General features: G+C 32.3%; 1 protein-coding gene across 1 annotated transcript; it reads right to left on the reverse strand.

The window, feature by feature from the left end:
• Positions 1 to 1169: 1169 nt before the first annotated feature.
• Wdfy2 (WD repeat and FYVE domain containing 2) lies at positions 1170 to 18004 on the reverse strand. Its single transcript, XM_023166660.2, has 5 exons — positions 17768 to 18004; positions 17372 to 17719; positions 15986 to 16232; positions 2847 to 3178; positions 1170 to 1508 (listed from the first exon to the last, which is right to left on the reverse strand). Exons 1-5 carry the CDS (start codon positions 17923 to 17925, stop codon positions 1373 to 1375), a joined length of 1221 nt encoding a protein of 406 aa, XP_023022428.2. The 5' UTR covers positions 17926 to 18004; the 3' UTR covers positions 1170 to 1372.
• Between the last annotated feature and the right edge of the window lie 2887 nt (positions 18005 to 20891).

Here is a 20891-nt window from a genome sequence, read left to right on the forward strand (position 1 = left end):
ATATATATATATATATATAATATAGAGGGAGGGTAGTCGTTGCTGACTAGTTAAGAATAAAAACTATTGGATAGTGGGGTATTGCAGCAAGTAAATGAGTACTCTTTTAAGTTAGTCCAGCTTTCGGAAAATTTTATTTCCATCATCAGGGAAACTACAATAATATAAGTTTTAAGGTAAGATCAAAAATATTAATTGTTCATGACTTACATCTTATGTGAGGATGGTTACATTGATGTTGAAGAAAAAATGTTGATACATTGGAGAAGATGATCTTACCTTAAAACTTATATTATTGTAGTTTCCCTGATGATGGAAATAAAATTTTCCGAAAGCTTGGACTAACTTAAAAGAGTACTCATTTACTTGCTGCAATACCCCACTATCCAATAGTTTTATATATATATATATATATATATATATATATATATATATATATATTATATATATATATATGATATTACCGAAGCAGTAACTCGTCTTGATAATGCCATCTGAGATGATGGCGAAACGTCGACTATCGAATAGTACACAACGGATGAACACCCGAAAAAAAAAAAATATATATATATATATATATATATATATATATATATATATATACATTCCTTTTGTATATATATATATATATATATATATATATTATATATTTCAGTTCCTTTTGTTCCCAAATATCATTATCAGACTGTATTAGATTACAGTTCCTCTACCGCATCATTTATATTCAAAAATCGGCAACTGAAAGCACCAATTGGAAAACCAAGTTTTTGATTCAACTATAATGTGGTTTTGATTCACTTATCAAAATTTGCTGTTCATTATTCATATTATCAATATTCAATCTACATTTGCAATGTTATCCAGATGTTATTGATATTTTCACAATTTTATTATTGGCCATAGTGTATGAGAATCAGGAGCGTCTTCTAGCCAGTGGGTGTAGTTAGTACTCTGCATCAATGGGATTTTGTGGTTCAAGTACATTACAAAATTGAAAACATTATGAAAATATAAAAATAAAACTCAACAAACCAATAAGAAAATATTCGAAATTAAAAAAATTTAAAACATTTTTTTTATACATTAAATGACTTGGTATACTTAATTCAAAATGGTTCTCGTGCCTGAATTACTTTTATGGCTTGTTATTAAAATAAAAGCACCAGAAATAAAGAAACTATAAATAACTTTAATGAGATAAAAATTAGATAATTCATTTTTGAATTCTAGCATAATACAATATACATAATTATTCAACAAAATCTATACAATAATATAAATATATAATATTAACAAATGATAGCACATCATTATCTTATATAGTTTTGTTCAATCACATTTCACTGTTTTAGTTTATCAGTTGAAATTAGATTCAAAGCAAGGCTGTTACATCCCACACTTTAATCAAACGATCTTGACCCACAGTAACAAGCCGTTTGCCAGTTTCATCGAGATTCATTGCTACAACACTATGTTTTGCATCATGGAAAGTTGCCAAAGAGGGTCTCCTAAAACAAAAATGTATGGTGTAAAACAATGACAAAATGATGTACTCTTCTTGACATATCAACTTGACGTTTCAGAAGGAGGGTAGTTCGACCACGCCACTAAAGGTGACGCCGCAGTTGCAGTTGAAACGTTTGGAGATTATAACCGAAGACCACAGCAAAACCCCGAAACCAACCAAAACATCAAACAATTTATTTTACACCCCCATTTCTACTATTGATGTAATCAAACTTGCTTGGACATTTGAAAAATATATCTGTAGTAAATAGATATAATGGGATATCAAACAACTTATTAAAAAAATATAGTCATAAACTGAGCTTAACCCTGGCATATATAATAAAATGATGAGTTGAACAAAAGATTATCCCAGATAACATCCTTATATGGAAAAATACAGATTTGTGTTATTTATATTTCACATGCCGTCGATAGCGTAAATCAATTCCTTTTTCTCTAGTTAGAATGTTAGATTATAAAGCTATAATATTATAAACAAATAACAACAAACTATGTAAAAGACTGATAAAAAATAATTTGCATTGAAATTTTCATCAAATAATCTTCATGAAACCATCTTAATAACTATTATCCAATATCAATAGCTCTGTGAAACGGTAGTTTTCACTGGAATATATGTACCTCTTGATAACTCTGACTAAATTAATTTGATTTACAGCCAGTCTTCAAATATGCCCACTGAATATGTGTGAAGGTTTCTCTTCTTATACAAGATATTAGGCGAATTTTGCATATGCGGTTGGTTAGTATCTTGTTTACCAGATGGAGCAATGACAAAATTGTTTTTTGTCGTTCGCTTCAGCTTGGTTAGAGAAATGATACTCTGGAAGGAATTCGATTTTTAATTATGGAATATCATCAACTTTAGGTTGATGATGGCCACTACCTTGCACTGACGAGAGGCCAAATAGCTCGAAACCGCTCTACTACAAGCACTTGTAGACAGGCCTGAAAAAATTGTTCTTTTGGTTAATTTGATTTACAGCCAGTCTTCAAGTATGCTCACTGAATATATGTGATAATTTTATATACATTGGTATAGTCTTTACTTTGTTATACATACAGGCTTCATATATATAGTGTTCTCATTTTAGATGTGTACTATTTTCTTTTAGCTGGTGAAAGATTTTTCAATTATTTATATTTTTAGATTCTAGGTTACATAATTTCCCTGCAATGATTTCAACATTTTTGTCAATTATAGCCTATATGTATTTATACTTCATGCTTTTCAACTGAAAAATGATGATTATTATTTTCAAAGTTGGTTGTGCTCGAAAATCAATGCTACTCAGTTCAAATTATAAATCACTTACTCTTCATCTTTCAGTACATTATGGCATGGTTCACAAACTCTTACTGCAAATTCAAAACCCATCGAAGGTATCGCTATTCTTCCGGTGGAGCATCGCTCGCAAATAGCTTTGCCACAATGGCGACAGTGATGCTGACGCAAACCAAGCTGCCTCTGATCCATCATGGCCCGCAGGTTCCAGAAAAATGGCCTTCCACACAACTGACATAAATCTGATTCCACCCATTCTGGAGTTTCATGTCTGGGTTGATTCATGTCCCAAAAAATAATAACGCTATCTTCACCAGCGCTCACTAACTGTTTTGTGCTGTTTGAATAATGCAGAGCAGACACCTTGAATGAATCATTAATTTTATTTTTAATATAAAAAAAATTTAATTGTATTGGAGTGTATAAGCCTCACAGTAAGTTACAGCATAAGGCAAATATGTGAATCAAATAAAACAAGTATTGGGTATACTGAAAATACTTTTTCCCACCAGAACAAAAATTCTCTCTCGACAAGTGTTTTACTAACTCATTATTATCAGGAGATGAACTTTCATAAATGTCAGAAAATCAGATGAATCAATTTTTATATATTGAAAAATATCAGTCATTTTTTTTCTAGCTTTTTGAACTTGATATTTAATACTCAGAAAACAAATTAATTAATAATGAAGGTTTTGCGAAATCTCATACATATTGCAACAATCTACAATCACTTCCTTTGATAATATAACATGACATTCTATTTTTTTCTTCTAAGATTCCAAGTGAAAATTTTGGTAATTGAAAAAATTAAACAATCAATAATATAACATGACATTCTATTTTTTTCTTCTAAGATTTCAAGTGAAAATTTTGGTAATTAAATAAAATTAAACAATCAATTTAAAATTATTTTGTTAAATCAAGTTTTTTTAGTTATTCCTTTTTTCAGACATTTTTTCATTCACATCGTGTGAAAGTAGATAATTTAACCAAAACAAAATCACTTCTAAGTTTGTAAAAAACACTGTTTTCAGCACATGGGTATTTTGAGCTGAAAATGAGTTATTTTTTTGAAGTTTCAACAAAACAAAATAACGTGTTATACTGAACATTTCTTTTCAAAAATAGCACAGCGTAATTAAAAGTAAAAAAGGTAATTTTCCACCAAATGTGGAAAACTAATTATTTTGTAGGGAAAAAATGTAAATAAAAAAACAAGTTTTTCCGAATTTTCATGGGAAAATAGTTTTTATAAAGTCTAATTTCAGTAGCAACCATGAAAACCCATGTTCCATCCCTAAAATTCACCCCATTTCATCCCCCGTACTTTGAATCCACTTAATTTTTTTCATAAGAAGCACACTATTTTTATCTTATATAACCTTATTATGCGATTGTCAATTTGATCCTCTTTAAAAATGTCCTAGAACGCTAAAAAAACTGCACTTTAATGAGGGTGCAAAATTTGTTTTCGCTTAGGGCGCTAAATTCGAAAGTTACGAAGAGTGGCGAAAAAACCATCATCTCGAAAACATGAGCGGTAGAAACACCTGGTATTCAAATGTGTCTAAAACCGAACATGGGACAGGATATACAATTTATTGCAAGAGAATTTTACATTTCACTTGCCCATTTGGTCAATACACATCAACCTTCCAGGCCGAACCTAATTGACAAGGAGACTTATCTGGAAATGCAGTGAACAACTGAGGAAACTGGCGGACAGGAATAGATTGACTCTAACACTGGATACCAGGACACTCAGGCATTACAGGCAAAGAAAATACTGATAAGTGTGTAAGGCACACTCCTTATATAGGCCCTTGATTAGTCGTGGGGTTACCGAAGTTTTTGGTATGGAACTAGAAAGGGATGTGGGTCTATCAGAAATGTATAAAGGGTACTGGCAAATAATACCCAGGAACACAAACGGAAATCCTTTATAAAAATACTGTCAAGAAAATAATATGAGTTTTTCAGGTTTAATCCAATGAACCTTTTTCCTGAAGTACGAAAAATTACTCACTAGCAGCGCTAGTAGTTCGGTAGGGACAAACACTGCCAAATCCTCATATAAACATATGGTAAAAGTACAATTAAAAAAGAATGTTTTAACAGAAGAAGATGATCCTGGAGCAAAACTAAAATTTGCAACTGTAAAGGATAACAATGTTGTAACATTAAAACGTTGGCTTGCATGCCGTAATTTAAAAGTAACTGAAAAAAAAGTGAGTTAATAGACAGGTTAGTATAAAAACTCTAGTAAAAGAGTAGCAGTAGATCCAAAGTATAATAAATGAAATTAAAAATAATTATGAATTTCAGATTCATTTCCGAGTGAAATATGAATCAAATATAGATGGTAATGAAATAAATTAAATAAATATAATAAATGAATATGATTTAATAAACGATTGAGGTTATATCTCATTCTAATCAATGGTAATTAACGATGAAAAATTTACTATTCATTTCATGTTTACATACATATGAATATTTATTAATTTTTGGCACTGTTAAATCCACTCTCCTCGAAGCATGTATCCATTTCTTACATCTAACCTCATTGATATGAGGTTTTATAAATGGTATATGAAACACGTTTTCTACCGGATATCGATTATCCGACGTACAATTCGCAAAACAACAATGCTTTGTTGGCATTATACTAGCACAAAATAATTTTTTATATCAGATTTATATTTTCAAATAATAAATTAATATTACGTAAATACACTGTTTAACATGTGAATAGTTTATGTTTGTCCCTACTACTAGTGCTGCCTCTCGTGACACGTTCCCTGTACTATTCTCAATGGTAAGAGGAATGGAAAAATGCTCGTTAATTTGAATAGAAATTCGAGAAGAACCACAGTGTCGGAGTTGTTCAAAGTTACTTTTCATGATACTACATAATCAAAATGCTTAGGCTAGTGGAGAAGAATACGTTATTGATTTATTCCTGTACTCTTTCAAAACAAGTGAAACATATTACCCCACCATGTAGAAAATGCTGATTATTATTAATAATTAATCGACATTTATGTATTTATGGTATATCAGTTCATTGTTAAATCATCTTTTTTCCATTCAAATTATCTTCATGTTTATTTGGAAATGGCATGTCCGCCGACGAGATTAGTCCTATGTCTTTCATTGAAGCTTTCACTGCAAGACAACAAATGGAAAATCAGACCCCAAACACAACGCATTTATGATTCAACACCAGACAGCGCTGTTTCAACCCGCCTCACCAGTGGTGCTAGACTGAAACACAAATGCATTACTGTACTTATCTGTCCCTAAGCTCAAGCCTAAGTAAAGAAGGACGATGACATAACCCCTTATGACAGAGACCTCGATCCTCGAATGTCAAAGCTTAACAAGGCAAAGATGGCATCTACAAAGAACAGATGAGTCAAGCAATGCATTAGTGCATTGATGTGCCTAGCACCACTGATGAGACCTATGGCGGATCGAAACAACGAAACACGCTGTCTGGTGTTGAATCATGAATGTTTTGTGTTTGGGCTCCGATTTTCCAAAAAAGTAGTTGTTGAAATTTTCAAGATCATTTTTTGGATTCGTTAACCCTTCATTCGTCATAAATTTTCAATCAAAAATACATTTTTAACTTGTGATGCAATGTTTGAATCCTTTAGTATAGTAATGAATATTACTGGAGTTCTATCCCAAGACCAAACCGTTATTATTAACACCTCAATACGTGTTTCAATCACCAAGTGATCATCTTCAAAAGGAATATTGAACTAAATCTTATAAAGATAAAATGTTACTTTGTTTGCAATAGATAAACATAAAAAGAAGAAGTGTACTGAACCTCTACATCTACATCATCATAAAAACATGTTATCGTATTCCAAATAAAAACATGGCATATAAATAATGGCAAACCATCTGGTGTACTAGTGCGATTTAGCGACGCTGCCATTCGTAGGAAAGTTTTGGAGAATCGAAAATATTTGAAATCTTCTGGTCCAAGAAGACCTGACCAAAATGAGGGTGACTTTGATGAAGAAAGCGTTAGAGAATGTCCCAAGAAAAATGTGTGGACCTTCAATGGGAATATCTTCGTGAAAATTAATAATAAAGTACATCGTCTTGAAACTGAAACACAACTGGAAATACTTCGTAAAACAACATCTGTAACATGATTGACACATTATCTGTACCTGAACAATTTTAAGTCATGTAACCGATTAACTAAATTTGGGTTTAACTTATAGTTATTATTATGTAATTTTCAGTAATATACATTTTCTTATTTTATAGCCTTCTTAATCTTAGAATTACGCTTTTAATATATTACTACATTTCATTAGCCTATTTTGTTGTTTATGTTAAAGTTATTATGTTAGTAAGTACTTTGTGATTTTCAGTATTATTTATCTTTTTTTTTTCATAGCATCCTCAAGCTTAACATTATATTTATTGATAAATTATTTGCTACACTTCATGATTTCAATAGAATTATGTTTTTTTATCCTGTCAAAAATGTAACCCATATTACCTATATATTTATAAAATGGAGTTTTTTTTATAAATTGTCAATTTTTGTAGAAATTTTTTAAGAGGCAGATTTGCTACATCACTTTATTTCTTTTGCTTGTTGACAGGTGTTACAGGGTTACTCAGTTCACTATTTATTTAAACTTCACTCTGCATTTTTGTCTCGTTTTTCTCTAACTTCTCTTTCTTTTCCTTCTCTTTAAAAATTAGTTAATTACCATAATGTTGAATATATGTCATATGAATGTCAGATCCTTACCATCAAAATTTAATGAATTTCATAATCAGATTCTTGCTGGGGACTATGATATTGTGGAGTAACAGAAACATGGATGCATGCAGGTATTGACAGCAGTAATGTAAGTTCTGTTCCTTAAATATTTTTACGCAAAGATAGTTTCAAATATGAAATTATTTTTGAGTCAATGCAGTGAACAGGTGGAATGTATTTGGATAAAACTGAACGTGGGTAAGAATAACTTTACCTATAGGTATCGGAATTGTTTATAGGCCACCTAATTCGAACTTAACATTAAAGAAATTGAAGAAATATTCATCAATATATATTCAAATTACAGTGATATAAAATGTTTAGGTGATTTTAATATCAATATGTTAGATCCCAGTTCAAATAACTCAGAGAGGTTTCAAACGGTATTAGAAATATTTAATTTCAGGCAGGTTGTTTCGGAACCGACAAGAATTACGTGAACATCTTCTTCACTGCTAGACTTAATAATTACAAATATTGATAAAGTTTATAAAATGAATGTTATACGCAATGATCTTTCAGATCATGCATTGACAAAGGCTAAAATTACTATATGAAACTGTAGATATAGATGTTACATTAAATCTCATGAATGATTTCATTACAAAAACTCTTGATTATCATTCGCCAAAAAAAAAACTATCTTTTTGAAGAAACAAAATTACACTCCTTGGATCACTGAGAACATAAGACTGATGCAGAAATTGAGAGACAAAGCATTAACTCGATTCAAGAAACAAAACTAGCACACCATTGGGATTACTATAAACAACTGAGGAATTATACTAATACAGCTATACATTACGAGAAAAGGTCATACTTAAACTACAAACTACGTAATACTGAAAGTAAGTGTAGATGGCAAGAACTTAAGAAATTGAAAGTTGCGAATAGTAAAAATGAAGAACTCCCTGAAATCTTGAAAAATGTAGAAGCTATTAGCGATTTTATTTCAACTATGTCTCAAAGAGATATCCCACCGGATGAAGACTCACTGCGCTTTTATGGCATGAACAGAAAAGAAGGTATATGTGATCAATTCATTTTTTCACCAACTGCTGAAGATGAAATCTTTAGCATCATAAATAGCATAAAAGCACAAGCATAAGGGTAGATGAAATCAATATAAGTATTATAAAAATTTGTTGTCCTTTCATTATAACGGTATTAACTCACATAATAAACGAATGCATAAGTCAAAGTTATTTTCCTGATGCATGGAAATGTGCAAAAATTATACCCCTGCCAAAAAATAATCGTTACAATATTTTGCCACATAAACAGTCAGGTTTTACAAAAGGTTATAGTTGTGCAACAGCATTATTAGAGATCGTAGATGACATAATTAAAGCTATAGATAAAAATGAAGCCACCATTTTGATTCTGTTGGATTAATAAAAACCATTTGACACCATCAATCATAAAATACTTTGTGCTATATTACATTTTTTGGGTTCAGTGATGGATCAGTGATGTTGATATCATCTTATCTAGATAATAGATTACAACAAGTACAGATTCATGATATTTCTTCTACTTGGAGAGAAGTCAAAACAGGAGTACCCCAAGGCAGCATTTTAGGCCCACTGTTTTATACCCTCTATACTGCCACATTCATCAATAATATGAAGTCTTGTAAATATCACCTTTATGCAGATGACTCTCAATTATATTTATCTTTCAAATCTTCAGATATAGGTCAAGCAGTAACGATTCTAAAAGTGTCCACTGACCATATGTTGAAAATCAATCCAAACAAATCAGTAGCTATTATTTTTGGAAGTGATAGCATCAGGAAAGAAGTAAAAAACTACAGCTTGAAAATGGGAAACTCTTGAGATACAATTCAGACCGTATTCAAAAAATTTGGGGTTGATTTTTGATCATAAACTGAGATTTCATGAACATATAACCTACAAACTTAAAATTGCTTATTCATCATTGAAACTCATATATCCCCATAGACAATATTTGGATGTAGATGTCAAGAAAATGCTATGTGATTCATTAGTTTTATCTCATTTCGACCACTGTGACGCTGTTTATCATTCATGTTTAGACAAGAACGATAGGTGTCGCATACAAAAAGTTCAAAACCAAAACTCTTGTATCAGGTTAATATTTGGTATCAGAAGAAGGTCCAGAATTTCACACAAATTAGCAGATTTGAAGTGGTTGAATATGTTTAATCGTAGACGTCTTCATGCAACATGCATATTCTTTAAAATATTCAAATATAGAAATCCTCCCTACTTATATGAACATTTGTCTTATGGAACGAATATCCATAACCTGAATTTGCGTAAAAAGACAGTGCTAAACATTTCTGTACATAAAAAGGAAATATTCAAACGATCTTTTTCCTAAAATATCTCCTCCACAATAAATTATCTCCATAAATGGGAAAACAATTGTTTCAACATATCAGATACTGTTTTCAAAAGTAGGTTTAAACAGCATCTGTTCAGCATTCAGAATAACTAGGTCCGCGGCGAGAATCCTGAAATAGGTTTTAGCTATTCACATATCTATATCTTTATATTACCTCCTCTTTTTTTCCTTTTTTTTCTTTTCTTTCTTCTTTTCTTCTCTTCAAGCCCTCATTTATTTACTTTTATACATTTTCGGCATTGGAGGAAGAGCTGACGCAAAAGTAAATTCGCGGTCTTAACGAAAAGCCATTTGCAATCAAATACAAAGTGTTTTTATTTTACTCTCTCTTGTATTTTGTTTTTTGTTGTTATCTTGTATTTTGATGGGCAATAAACTTATTATTATCTGAATGCATTTGTTTTCACAGCGTTTGACCAAAATTTTTTCATGAAGGAGCATATCAAGTTGCAAAACTTTTATTGAGTCTAATTATTCATAAACTTGTCATATTAATGAATTTTGTCTATAATTGAAGTAAATGATTTGACCTTTTTTCATATACCTAGCTTTCTTAAAATCGCAAACGTTTCGGAACTTGAATATACATATTTCCAAACGAGGCATTTCAAATCAATTTGTTTTAGGTTTTGGAAATGGAAAGGAACTCTCTTCCAAAACATTAGACATTTTGAGAAAACTAAATATATAAAAAAAATTCCAATCATTTATTTTATTTCTAGGTGAAACTTATAAATTTGGAAAGGACCACGCACAAAGCTCATGGAAATTGGATTCTGTAAGTTTTATCTACTTCATCCGCTACTGAACTAATATTTCAACCGGTATCATGTTTTTTTTATCAAGTTACTAGTTGTCTATTGGTTGTCATGATGACATATCATTAGTAATGTCTGTACTCATGTAATGTATACATGGTAAATAAAAGATTTTTCTAAAGTTTGAATCTTTTGCTTGTTAATTTGATATCTCATACCTCTCTGATGGCTTTTATTCAAAATCAAAGACATTTGTTCATATGCAACAATATTTTCCTCATACAACGAATGGTAAAATTAGATGGGGTAAATACTGAAGAAAAACGGGAGATTGCTATTCAACAGATATTCCCATTGACAACTCCACAAGACTGCCTGAATTATAATAGGGACAGTAATGGAAGAGAAAACTGCTTTGAAAGACGACTAAACGTTTCTCAAGCTGAATATTTTGTAACAAACTTTGAGCGAATCTACAGACTCAATCTAAATCAGTAAACTCTGAAGTGCCGAGTCAATGTTTTCGTATTGAAAAACATTTACATAAGATTTAATACTAGATCTTGCATACATCACTTGGATGAGAACGGTTTTTTCCTAAGAGAAATTCTTCCTGGGATGCAGTTCAATTTTCGATCATGTAGAATGAAAAAAAAATTTGGTGGCTTCCTTGCAAGAACTTAGGAATATACAGAACATGCCACAATGGGATTACCAGGATGAAGAGAATTTCACAGATGAAGAGTTCAAATCGATGATTCCAATGAATAAGGATCACTTCCGCAATATCCATACCTACTGCAATTTTGTACCAGTAGAAGGTGGAGACGTATATTTATAAAAAAGATCTGGCTTTTTTGTGCAAACTTAAACAAGGGCTCTCCGACGACTTTTTGAAAGTCATTTTCAAATATCCTTCACGGTAATGCACAAATATAGTAATTTCAAATGTGAGAAGATCACTTGTACAAAGATTCGTCCCAGAAAATATTGATTTCGGTTCAATCACTCAGAAAAAATACATTCAACGCCATGTTAATCAGTTCACAAATATATTTTATAATTCAAATCCTGAATAGCAAAAAGCCATTGCATACATAGATGGAACCTATTGTGAAGTGGAAAAAAGCAAGAATTTCAAAGTACTCTGTCAGTCTTACTGCAGACACAAAAATTACAATTTATGAAGCCAACATTAATTGTTGCTCCCAACGGTTATGTTTTGTCAATTCAAGGACCTTACTTTTCTGACCCCAGAAACAACGACGCGTCAACTTTGCGAAATGGGATAAGAAACTGATTTGTTGAGGAAGACATTTTTGTTGTCAATCGTAGTTATAGAGACGTCGTTCCTCTTCTGGAAGAATTAGATACTGTGCATAAAATGTTCTACAGAGTAAAGAATGGACAACAACCTACTACTACTCTCGCCACGTGACCAAAACTCGGTGGATATTTGAAGCGTGCAATGGACACATGAAATCAATCTTTAAGTTTTTTTGACTCATCACCTTTATCATATGAAGGACTTCCTTCTTATTGGTGGAGCAATTATTAACAAATACCACCCAATTTATATGAGAGGAAATCTCGCCAGATGAATAGGGTATAGAACATAGTAGAGGAAGAAAATCTCAGGAGGAGACGGGAAAGATGGATACCATTGGACCATCATCATTTTCCTTATTTTCCTAGAATGACTCTCGACTATTTACGAGATTTGACTGTCGGTACATATCAATTGAGACTTGCTCCATCTTATGTACAAGATGCAAATCAGAGGAAAGCACCAAATGAACTTCATTTCGATGATATTTCACTTCGATATCCCGGATTACTTTGTTCGGGAGTTTTTTCCCGTTATCGCAATGACACAAAATATATAATGTGGATACAGTGCACAAATGAAAATGATAACCCTACAACAGGTTATTGTTGTACTTGTAAGGTAGGTGCCAGAACACTGGGCACATGTGCTCATATATCAAGTGTTCTTTGGTTCATTGGATACGCCAGTATCCGCCAAGTATCCGTTAACAAATTTGTTGGAATTACATTATCGATGCGGGAAATCAAAATGGAAATGAGGTGGAACCTAATATCATTGACTGAATGCGCTTCAGTTTGTGCAACAAACTTTTCAATGGTATTTTGTTAATTAATATTCATTTCAGTGTATATTATTTGTTTTATTGAAATTCCACAAAGTGTTATTCTTTCTTATTAGTCAGTGGGATATGCTTGAAGACAGGCAGTAAACAAGTCTAAAGAAATTAACTTTAAATGTTCAAACCCGTCTCGGATATACCTACATAGTAGGTTGAATGGACTGACGCCTATCAGAAAACAACTACTCCACTGGCTAAAACCACGAACGGCGTGTTATTCTTCAATAAATCTTGCGACACATTTTTCATACATATTCTTTACTACAATTGACTTCCATTATTGTTCCCTGTATCACCCCCTATATATAAATCAATTGAATCATTTTCTAATAACCATATCCATTGACTAAATTTCTCACAATCTATTGTTTTCAAAATGTTATGAAAAATTGTTTCATTCCTCGGATTATGGCTTTATACGTCACCCTGTATGGTCTGCAAACCGTGCAGTAAAGACACAATACCCATTAAAGAATAGCTAAAATGTATGCTACAATTTCCGAGAAGCATGAAGTTGCAAAATAACACGGCCTATTTCTTCCGTTTTACTACCAAATTCCCCATTTTGCCGACTTTGAGCATATTTTTTTTCAAAAAATGTCTATTATTTTTCGTTGTGCCCGTGAAAACTTTTGATCAGGGCATTGAAAAGTTCGTCATCTAAAAAAATCAGCAGAATTCACCGAAAGCCATTTTCCATAAGGTTTGTGCGTGGTCCTTTATTGGTAAAATTTTGTGGATTATAATAAAATATAGCTTTTCGGGGTGGGTTTGCCCTTTATTTTCTAGATTCTAAATTTATTCTTCACTTTAATCTTCCTTTTGAAGATGATCACTTGTTGATTGAAACACGTTTTGTTGTGTTGAAAATAACGGTTGGGTGTTGGGATAGAACTCCTGTAATATTCAACAAATACTTTTGGGAAAGAAAGTTTTTGGCTTTCTACTACTACATCTTGATAAAAAAAATGTGGGAATCTTCCAAAGAAAGGAAGGAAGTAATCAATTTGAAAATAAGTAACTATACATGGATATGTAGATCATGCAAAGAAGCAACTTTCAGACACAAACTGGAAGAAAGTCCTCCTGAAACAGCTACTTTCCCAAAAATGAATCACTCCTAAAAATATAACCCCTTCAATTCAACAAATACATTCTTATTTTTAGGTAAAATATATATGTAAGAGTTTACCCCATCTTTTTATAGCTAATTTACTCAACGCTGTGAGAAAAACAATTTATTGGGCGACAGCGAAAAAGCACAGAAGTCATGGCCGATTTATTTGAGTACATATAACTCTAAGATTGTAGATAATTTCGTTAGTCAAATAAAATCCACAATGAAGTGCACACATTGTGGACACTCATTTGTAACCTTCAATCCTTTCTGGGATTTGTCACTCCCCGTACCAGAAAGAACTAACCAATTGAGTTTATCACAGTGCTTGGATTTCTTCACAAGAGAGGAAACTTTGGATAGACATGAAAAACCGACGTGTTCAAGTTGCAAAGAAAGAAGAAGTCTCTATCGATCCATAAGTTTCCCCATATTTTAGTTATTCATTTTAAAAGATTTTCTCTAAGAGAAAGATTTAGAGGCAAGTTAAATGTTGCCATCGAATTTCCTCTAGATGGATTAGATATAAACAATTATGCAGCAGATAATGTGACTCCTTTCACAGTGGGTCTACCTACAGCGGACATTATACAGCATTCTGCAGACATCCTTATAATGGCACGTGACACGAATACAATGATTCACAAGTGTCACCAATTTCACCAAAATCGCTTGTGAGTGGAGATGCATACATCCTCTTTTATGAAGAGGAGGAAACGAGTTCGCACCTTTGAACGTTTTGTAAAGTCATTTTTGAACTGTTCATTTAAATGTTATGAATTATCTAGTTAAATGTTTTAAATAATTAAATTTATTGACTTTAATAGGCAAATTTTTGATACCTTGGCATACATTATTGCCATTTTTGTAAGTATTATGAAATTTTTGGAGAATATAATACAACCCAAGATGAAAATCCATTATAAGGTATTCAAGAAAAACACACTTCAATGTGAGATTATCACTTAACAGTTTACAAAACTGCAATACGTGAGTATTGTTGACGCCTGCAGATGCATTTTATAGCGAAAATGTGTCGCGGTTTCGTAAACTGTCAAGTAAATATCTCACATTAAAGTGTGTTTATGAATACAACATATATTCAGAATCTAGATAATAAAGGGCAAACCCAACCTGAAAAGCTATATTTTAATATAAACCATATGATTTTCTTGGTGAATTTACAAATTTATAAATTTCACTTATAAATGATTTGAATTTTTTTATTAATTCAGTTTTCTCAAAATGGTTAACGTTCTGTATAATAATTTATTTCCGTTTCCAAAACCTAAAAAAATATTGCTTGAAAATGCCTCGATTGGAAATATGTACATTCAAGTTCCGATACGTTTGTAATTTTAAGAAAGCTAGGTATATGAAAAACGTTCAGATCATTAACTTCAATTATAGACAAAATTTATGAATAAGGCAAGTTTCTGACTAATTTAACCCAATAAAAATTTTTCAGTTCCTTTACACTTCTTTGTATCTAATGTGTTGATATATTGCAAACAAACTAACATTTTCTCTTTATAAGATTGGTTTAAATTTAGATATTTACAGGTACTCATATGAAATAAATTTTATTGAAAACTAATAATCATTCAAGACATCAAAAAGGAATAATGAAACCACCTGTCAGATGTCTTTGAATAAATAAAGAAAAATCAGAGAGGTAATCATTTTTCAATCCTACCAAGTTATATACAATACGAAAAATTGAATACACCTTCAGCCAAACGCATTTTTTCCTGGGTAGAAGCTCAATATAGGAAAAACATGTTAATATTAAAAAGTATTATTCCCAAAAAACTAAAAACAGTTAATGAATACTTTTTTAGAACTGTACCTTGTTGTAATGTCCTTGCTAATATTGAAAAGTTTTATTCCCAAAAACTAAAAACAGTTAATGAACATTTTTTAGAACTGTACCTTGTTGTGATGTCCTTGTAGTTCATAAGCATTGCCTTGTTGTCCCCCAATATCCCATACAATCACAGTATGATCAAAAGAACCACTAAAGAGCATTTGTCTGTCTCCATCCCAAGCAAGTGATCGAATTGACCCTGAATGGCCTTTCAATGTTGTGATCACAGTAGCCCCATTATTGTCTAGTTTTAGCATAGTTATGTGTCCTGAATAGTCTCCAACAAAAGCATGTTTGGTTTGTGCGTCAAATCTGTGAATGTTGAGGATAGTAAGGATAATTATTCAGAGGTGACTATAACAGGTAAAGTGTACTACAAAGATAAATCTTTAGATGTTAATGATCAACACCTTATAATCACGATGGATATATACAGAAATAAATGTATTTCATTGAACAAGTCATTTCTTGTGGAGGAAATCAGTTTTTTGATTGATCTTTTTGAGGATTTTCACTTTCCACAATCTGAGAAAAAATAAAATGGTTGATGGGAATTTTAGGCGGATGTAAAAATGGCAAACTTTTGGTTCACCTCAGTGAGTTACTGTGTGAATTCATATTTTTTTTTTCAAAAAGTGCTGTTGATCAGCTGTTGTATCATCATTTATCAAAAAAGCTGATGATTTTAAGGATATTCATTCAATTGCATATGTCGGATGTGATTTCAATGTTCATTTCAATAAAAAAAAACAAGGTAACAGAGAATTAGCACAAGCAGTTACAAGTTTGACTCCCGATCCAAAGATTGTGTGTTTGAACTGAACTTCAACTAGATACTCTTCTTGAGAGAAATTTTCTAGTTGAAGATAAGTTGATTCTGCTACGTTACATGGCTAACCGGACTGCTGATAGCCATGATTGTCCATAAATGACAGAGAGTCATTAACATCTCGCCAAAAAAATACCCCAACTGCTGATGCTAATTCATACAGTGTAACCAGTAACTTTGCACCATATGATTTCTTTAATAATAACTTTTCGAAATTTTACTTCGACATCAATCTCTGTTTCGATCAAGATGATAAATAACCCTCTAAAATGTAGTCAGGAGATTCACATTCGGAGTCATTAAAGTATTACGTAATAACCAACAAGACTTTGCTTCACTTACTTTCAACATATATATTGATGTTCATGTGAGCAGGGGGAGATTTCTTTACTTTCGCTGACAAAGAGGAGGGTGGGGGCTAATAATGACTAAAATTCTGCTTACGTAATACTTGTATAATACCTCATCTGTCAAATTTTTATTTTTTTCTAAAACTGTGCAACTACTGTAAGTCAGGACCAAAAGGTTTTCATAGAGTAGTAAGTTGATAACTGTAGCAGTCAACGTGATTGGTACTCTAAAAGTGCTAAGTTGTAAGGCTATATGAATTGAAAAAGGATACTGCAAAGCTGTACACCATGCCTCAGCATTAAATGTTCCAATATTTCTACCAGTTTGGGTGCAGTTGAACGAAAACACCTTGTCTCTACCAACACTCAAGACCCATTCACAATTTATGGCAAATATAATTTCTGTAACTCTCGCTTGATGTGCTAAATATTCTTTGGTTGGTATCATTCTATTGAAATCAGAAGCCAGAGTAAACTCTGAAACAGTCCCATTTTCTTGTCCTATGAAAAGTTGTTTGGTCTCAACAGTGTAATAAATAGAAGTCGTCCCACTTGGCATGTATTGACAAATACTGGGCCAGTACTGACCCGAGTCTCGTTTGAGCCATACTCGAACCGTCCTTAAAAGAATAAATGATACATGGAAAAATAATGCAATTTTTACTCACTTATCATCTGAAACACTGATAATTCCTTCTTCCCCTGGTATAAGAACGGCTGCATTAATATCGTCGCTACAAGAATCTAGTTTTGATAATAGAACAGGCTTTTTCGCTGTGCAGAATCTCTCATTTGATTGAGTTGCAGGTTTAATTTCGGCTGCCATATTTTTTGTTTGTTTTTGATGTTTGCAGTTTGACGGGACAATTCTACATTATTCTGTATTCTGTGAAAATTCTTCACTTCTCTCATTTACGTCATTCACAGTAATTGTCAATATGTCGATTGACGTTGCGTGAATATCCTATTCAAGATGCATAGAATATCATTGGTGTGATTGCTTGTCAAAAAATCCGACCAACTGCATTCTTGATGAAGAAATAATAAAGAAATCCAATAAATTTCAGCATTTACTCACTGAGGTGCTGAGTACAACCCAAGTAACACACCTTGACAATGTTAAATTGGCACTTTAATTTTCAATGTTTACATTTAGGAATAAATTGATTAGGTGAAATATTTTTTTATATTATGGTCGATAAATTGAAGATCTAAACACAAAATAGTTCAATATCATTTCTTGGGTTGAGAATATTTGATAAAACCGTAGTATAATTATCTTTATACTATGGTAAAACTAAAGCGAATCCGGGTAAACACCAGGGTCTATGAATCTTTATCCGGTTGTATTCAAGGTTCCTAGTTCAACGATGAGCTCATCACCAAAATTTTTTTCTTTCTATTGATTGATGGATTAAAGTTTAGATGTTCATCATATTCTCAAATCCACAATGTACAGTAACTATATCTATCTTAAATCGATAATAATGTGATTAGTTCCAGCGATTCCACACAGGTTTGTAGACGACTGTCTCGCCTCGCGACAGTTGGAACTTGACTCCCAGGAAGTGAAAAGCCTCAACCTCACTTTTCATAATGCAATTTGGGAATTTCGATTTGAAACTTGAAATTTGGACGTTTTCTAAATTATTACTTACCCTATTCTCCCAAACATATTCCCAATCACGAAGTTAAATCATGGAGAAAACTTAAATTCGTTTTTTAGGTTGGAAATATAAAAAAGAAATAATTAATGTGGCCCTTCCATGTGCAACAATCAATAATTGAAAAAAAAAATGAAGAGAAAACGAGGCGCAATAGATGACTTAGATGCAGGGCCGTCGCCATGGGGAGGAACCTCCCCTCCTGCTTTTTTCACTTGGGAAATTTTGGGCCGTGAAGATAAAAAAAATAATAGTAAAAAAATTGAAAAAAAAATCAAAAATTAAAATGAGAGAAAAGAAAAGGAGAGGTAATAAGAAAAAGGAAAGAACCAGGAGAAGATTGGGATTTCCCAACATGCATAACTTGGAGATCCCATACTTCTGAGTTGTTTGAAAACTTCAAAAAAGTTTAATTTCTTCGAAGAAAGAGAACAGTCCTGAACAGTCCACAAATTTTGAAGTGACAATTTTACAAAATTTCCAACTTTTCACTGTTTTTTCGACTTGGAAAAGTTGGGAAATTTCGGGCCGTGAAGATAGAAAAAATAATAGTAGAAAACAATAAGCACAATATTATTTAAGTGTTGTTTCCTTTCATTTGTATTGAATATTCCTATACACAGTGGATATGGTGGAAGACCAAGGACCTTGATCCAAAGTAGGATAATTCTGTTTAAAAAAATCTGTTTTTTCGTTAACCAGCTGTCGCCCTCTACTAACGACAACCCTCAAAAGTTGAAACTTGTGCGAGCTAAGGATTACCGAGGTCTTACCTTTTAACGTGTGATTCCTAACACATTATTATTTTTATAATTACCAAAATTTACTTTTGTTTGTTCATACCCTGACGGGCATAAGCATTCAGCCAATCTTTGGATATCTAAGTAAGAAAATTAATATATCATAGTAATAACTAATCCCTCGGCTTTCATTTTTTCGTAAGTTGGGAAATTTTGCTGGTGGGGTTGACAAAATGTGGATTCCCTCCCCCCCCCTGGTTTTTCTTTTCGCTACGTCCCTGCTTAGATTAATGTATATGTATAGGAACACGTGTACTCGTGTTTGTATTTAAAATTAAATTTTTTATTATGTTTCATGTTATCTTACGAAATACGTATTTGTCAATTTCTATAAGTGTTTAGTCCATGTTTAAAAGAAAAATATTATGGATTTGTCTGTTAAATTAGGTAGGTACCACCTTCGGCACTCCTACTGTTTTGACGAAAACTGGATTTTCCTATTGCTGGGGATATTGAATCCGTTGCGGGAAATGGAAAATGACAAATTCATTTGAACTCTTCATTCTCCACCTTCAGGCTGATACCAATAAGCGTGACGTAGATAGTCCTTCCCGTTCATCTTAGTAAGACGATATTAGTAGTTCCGATTATCCTCTTAAAAGGGGCGGAATAACGGATAAAATAGCAAAAACAATTTGTTGAAATAATTATCCTGATTGTAGGAATTCTGGACAGAACGATGTTTTGTCCATACACTCGCTTGTTGATAACCGGAAGTTTGCAGAAATCATTGTCGAAATGCAGAAGGTTGTCGTTCATAGTACGCTATATCTTATTCTCAGTGCACTCGATTTTCGGATACAGTGACCACTCACCCTACAATAATGCCGACACACTCGCAGGAAAGATATGGGCTTCGACCTAGCATCCTTTTCAAGAGTAAAAGTGACACTATATTTCAATTTGCAAATTTATCCAGCAGACAATTCTATAATTCTCTGAGAAGATGTCACTGTGTATCATCTGTTTCACACTAGGAATCACATGTTGAAAAATAAAATCCTTGTTAATCTTTAGCTTGCACAAATCTCGACTTTTGCAGGTTCTCATTCTTATATTGTTTAACCCATTCAAATAAGTGACAAAATCAATTCTCAAAGGGTATAAAGTACTTATTAACCAAAAACTACTAGTTGTTGAGAGTAGAGTATGTTGCTATACTTACTAAGCAACACACTTTCTGAAGTTTACAATGAAACTGGCCTATTATCAGAGGACTATCTGGTAAGATTTTTTCATTTCTCATTCACAACATGGTTATATTGATATAGGGTTGAGCTCACAGTAGGTGTAAAATGAATTGAGAACTAATCAGGTAGCATAAATAT

The sequence above is a fragment of the Leptinotarsa decemlineata genome, unplaced genomic scaffold (assembly GCF_025532065.1).
Source record: "Leptinotarsa decemlineata unplaced genomic scaffold, Ldec_3_MD MMD2_tig00000505_RagTag_RagTag, whole genome shotgun sequence".
Taxonomy (NCBI): Eukaryota; Metazoa; Arthropoda; class Insecta; order Coleoptera; family Chrysomelidae; genus Leptinotarsa; species Leptinotarsa decemlineata.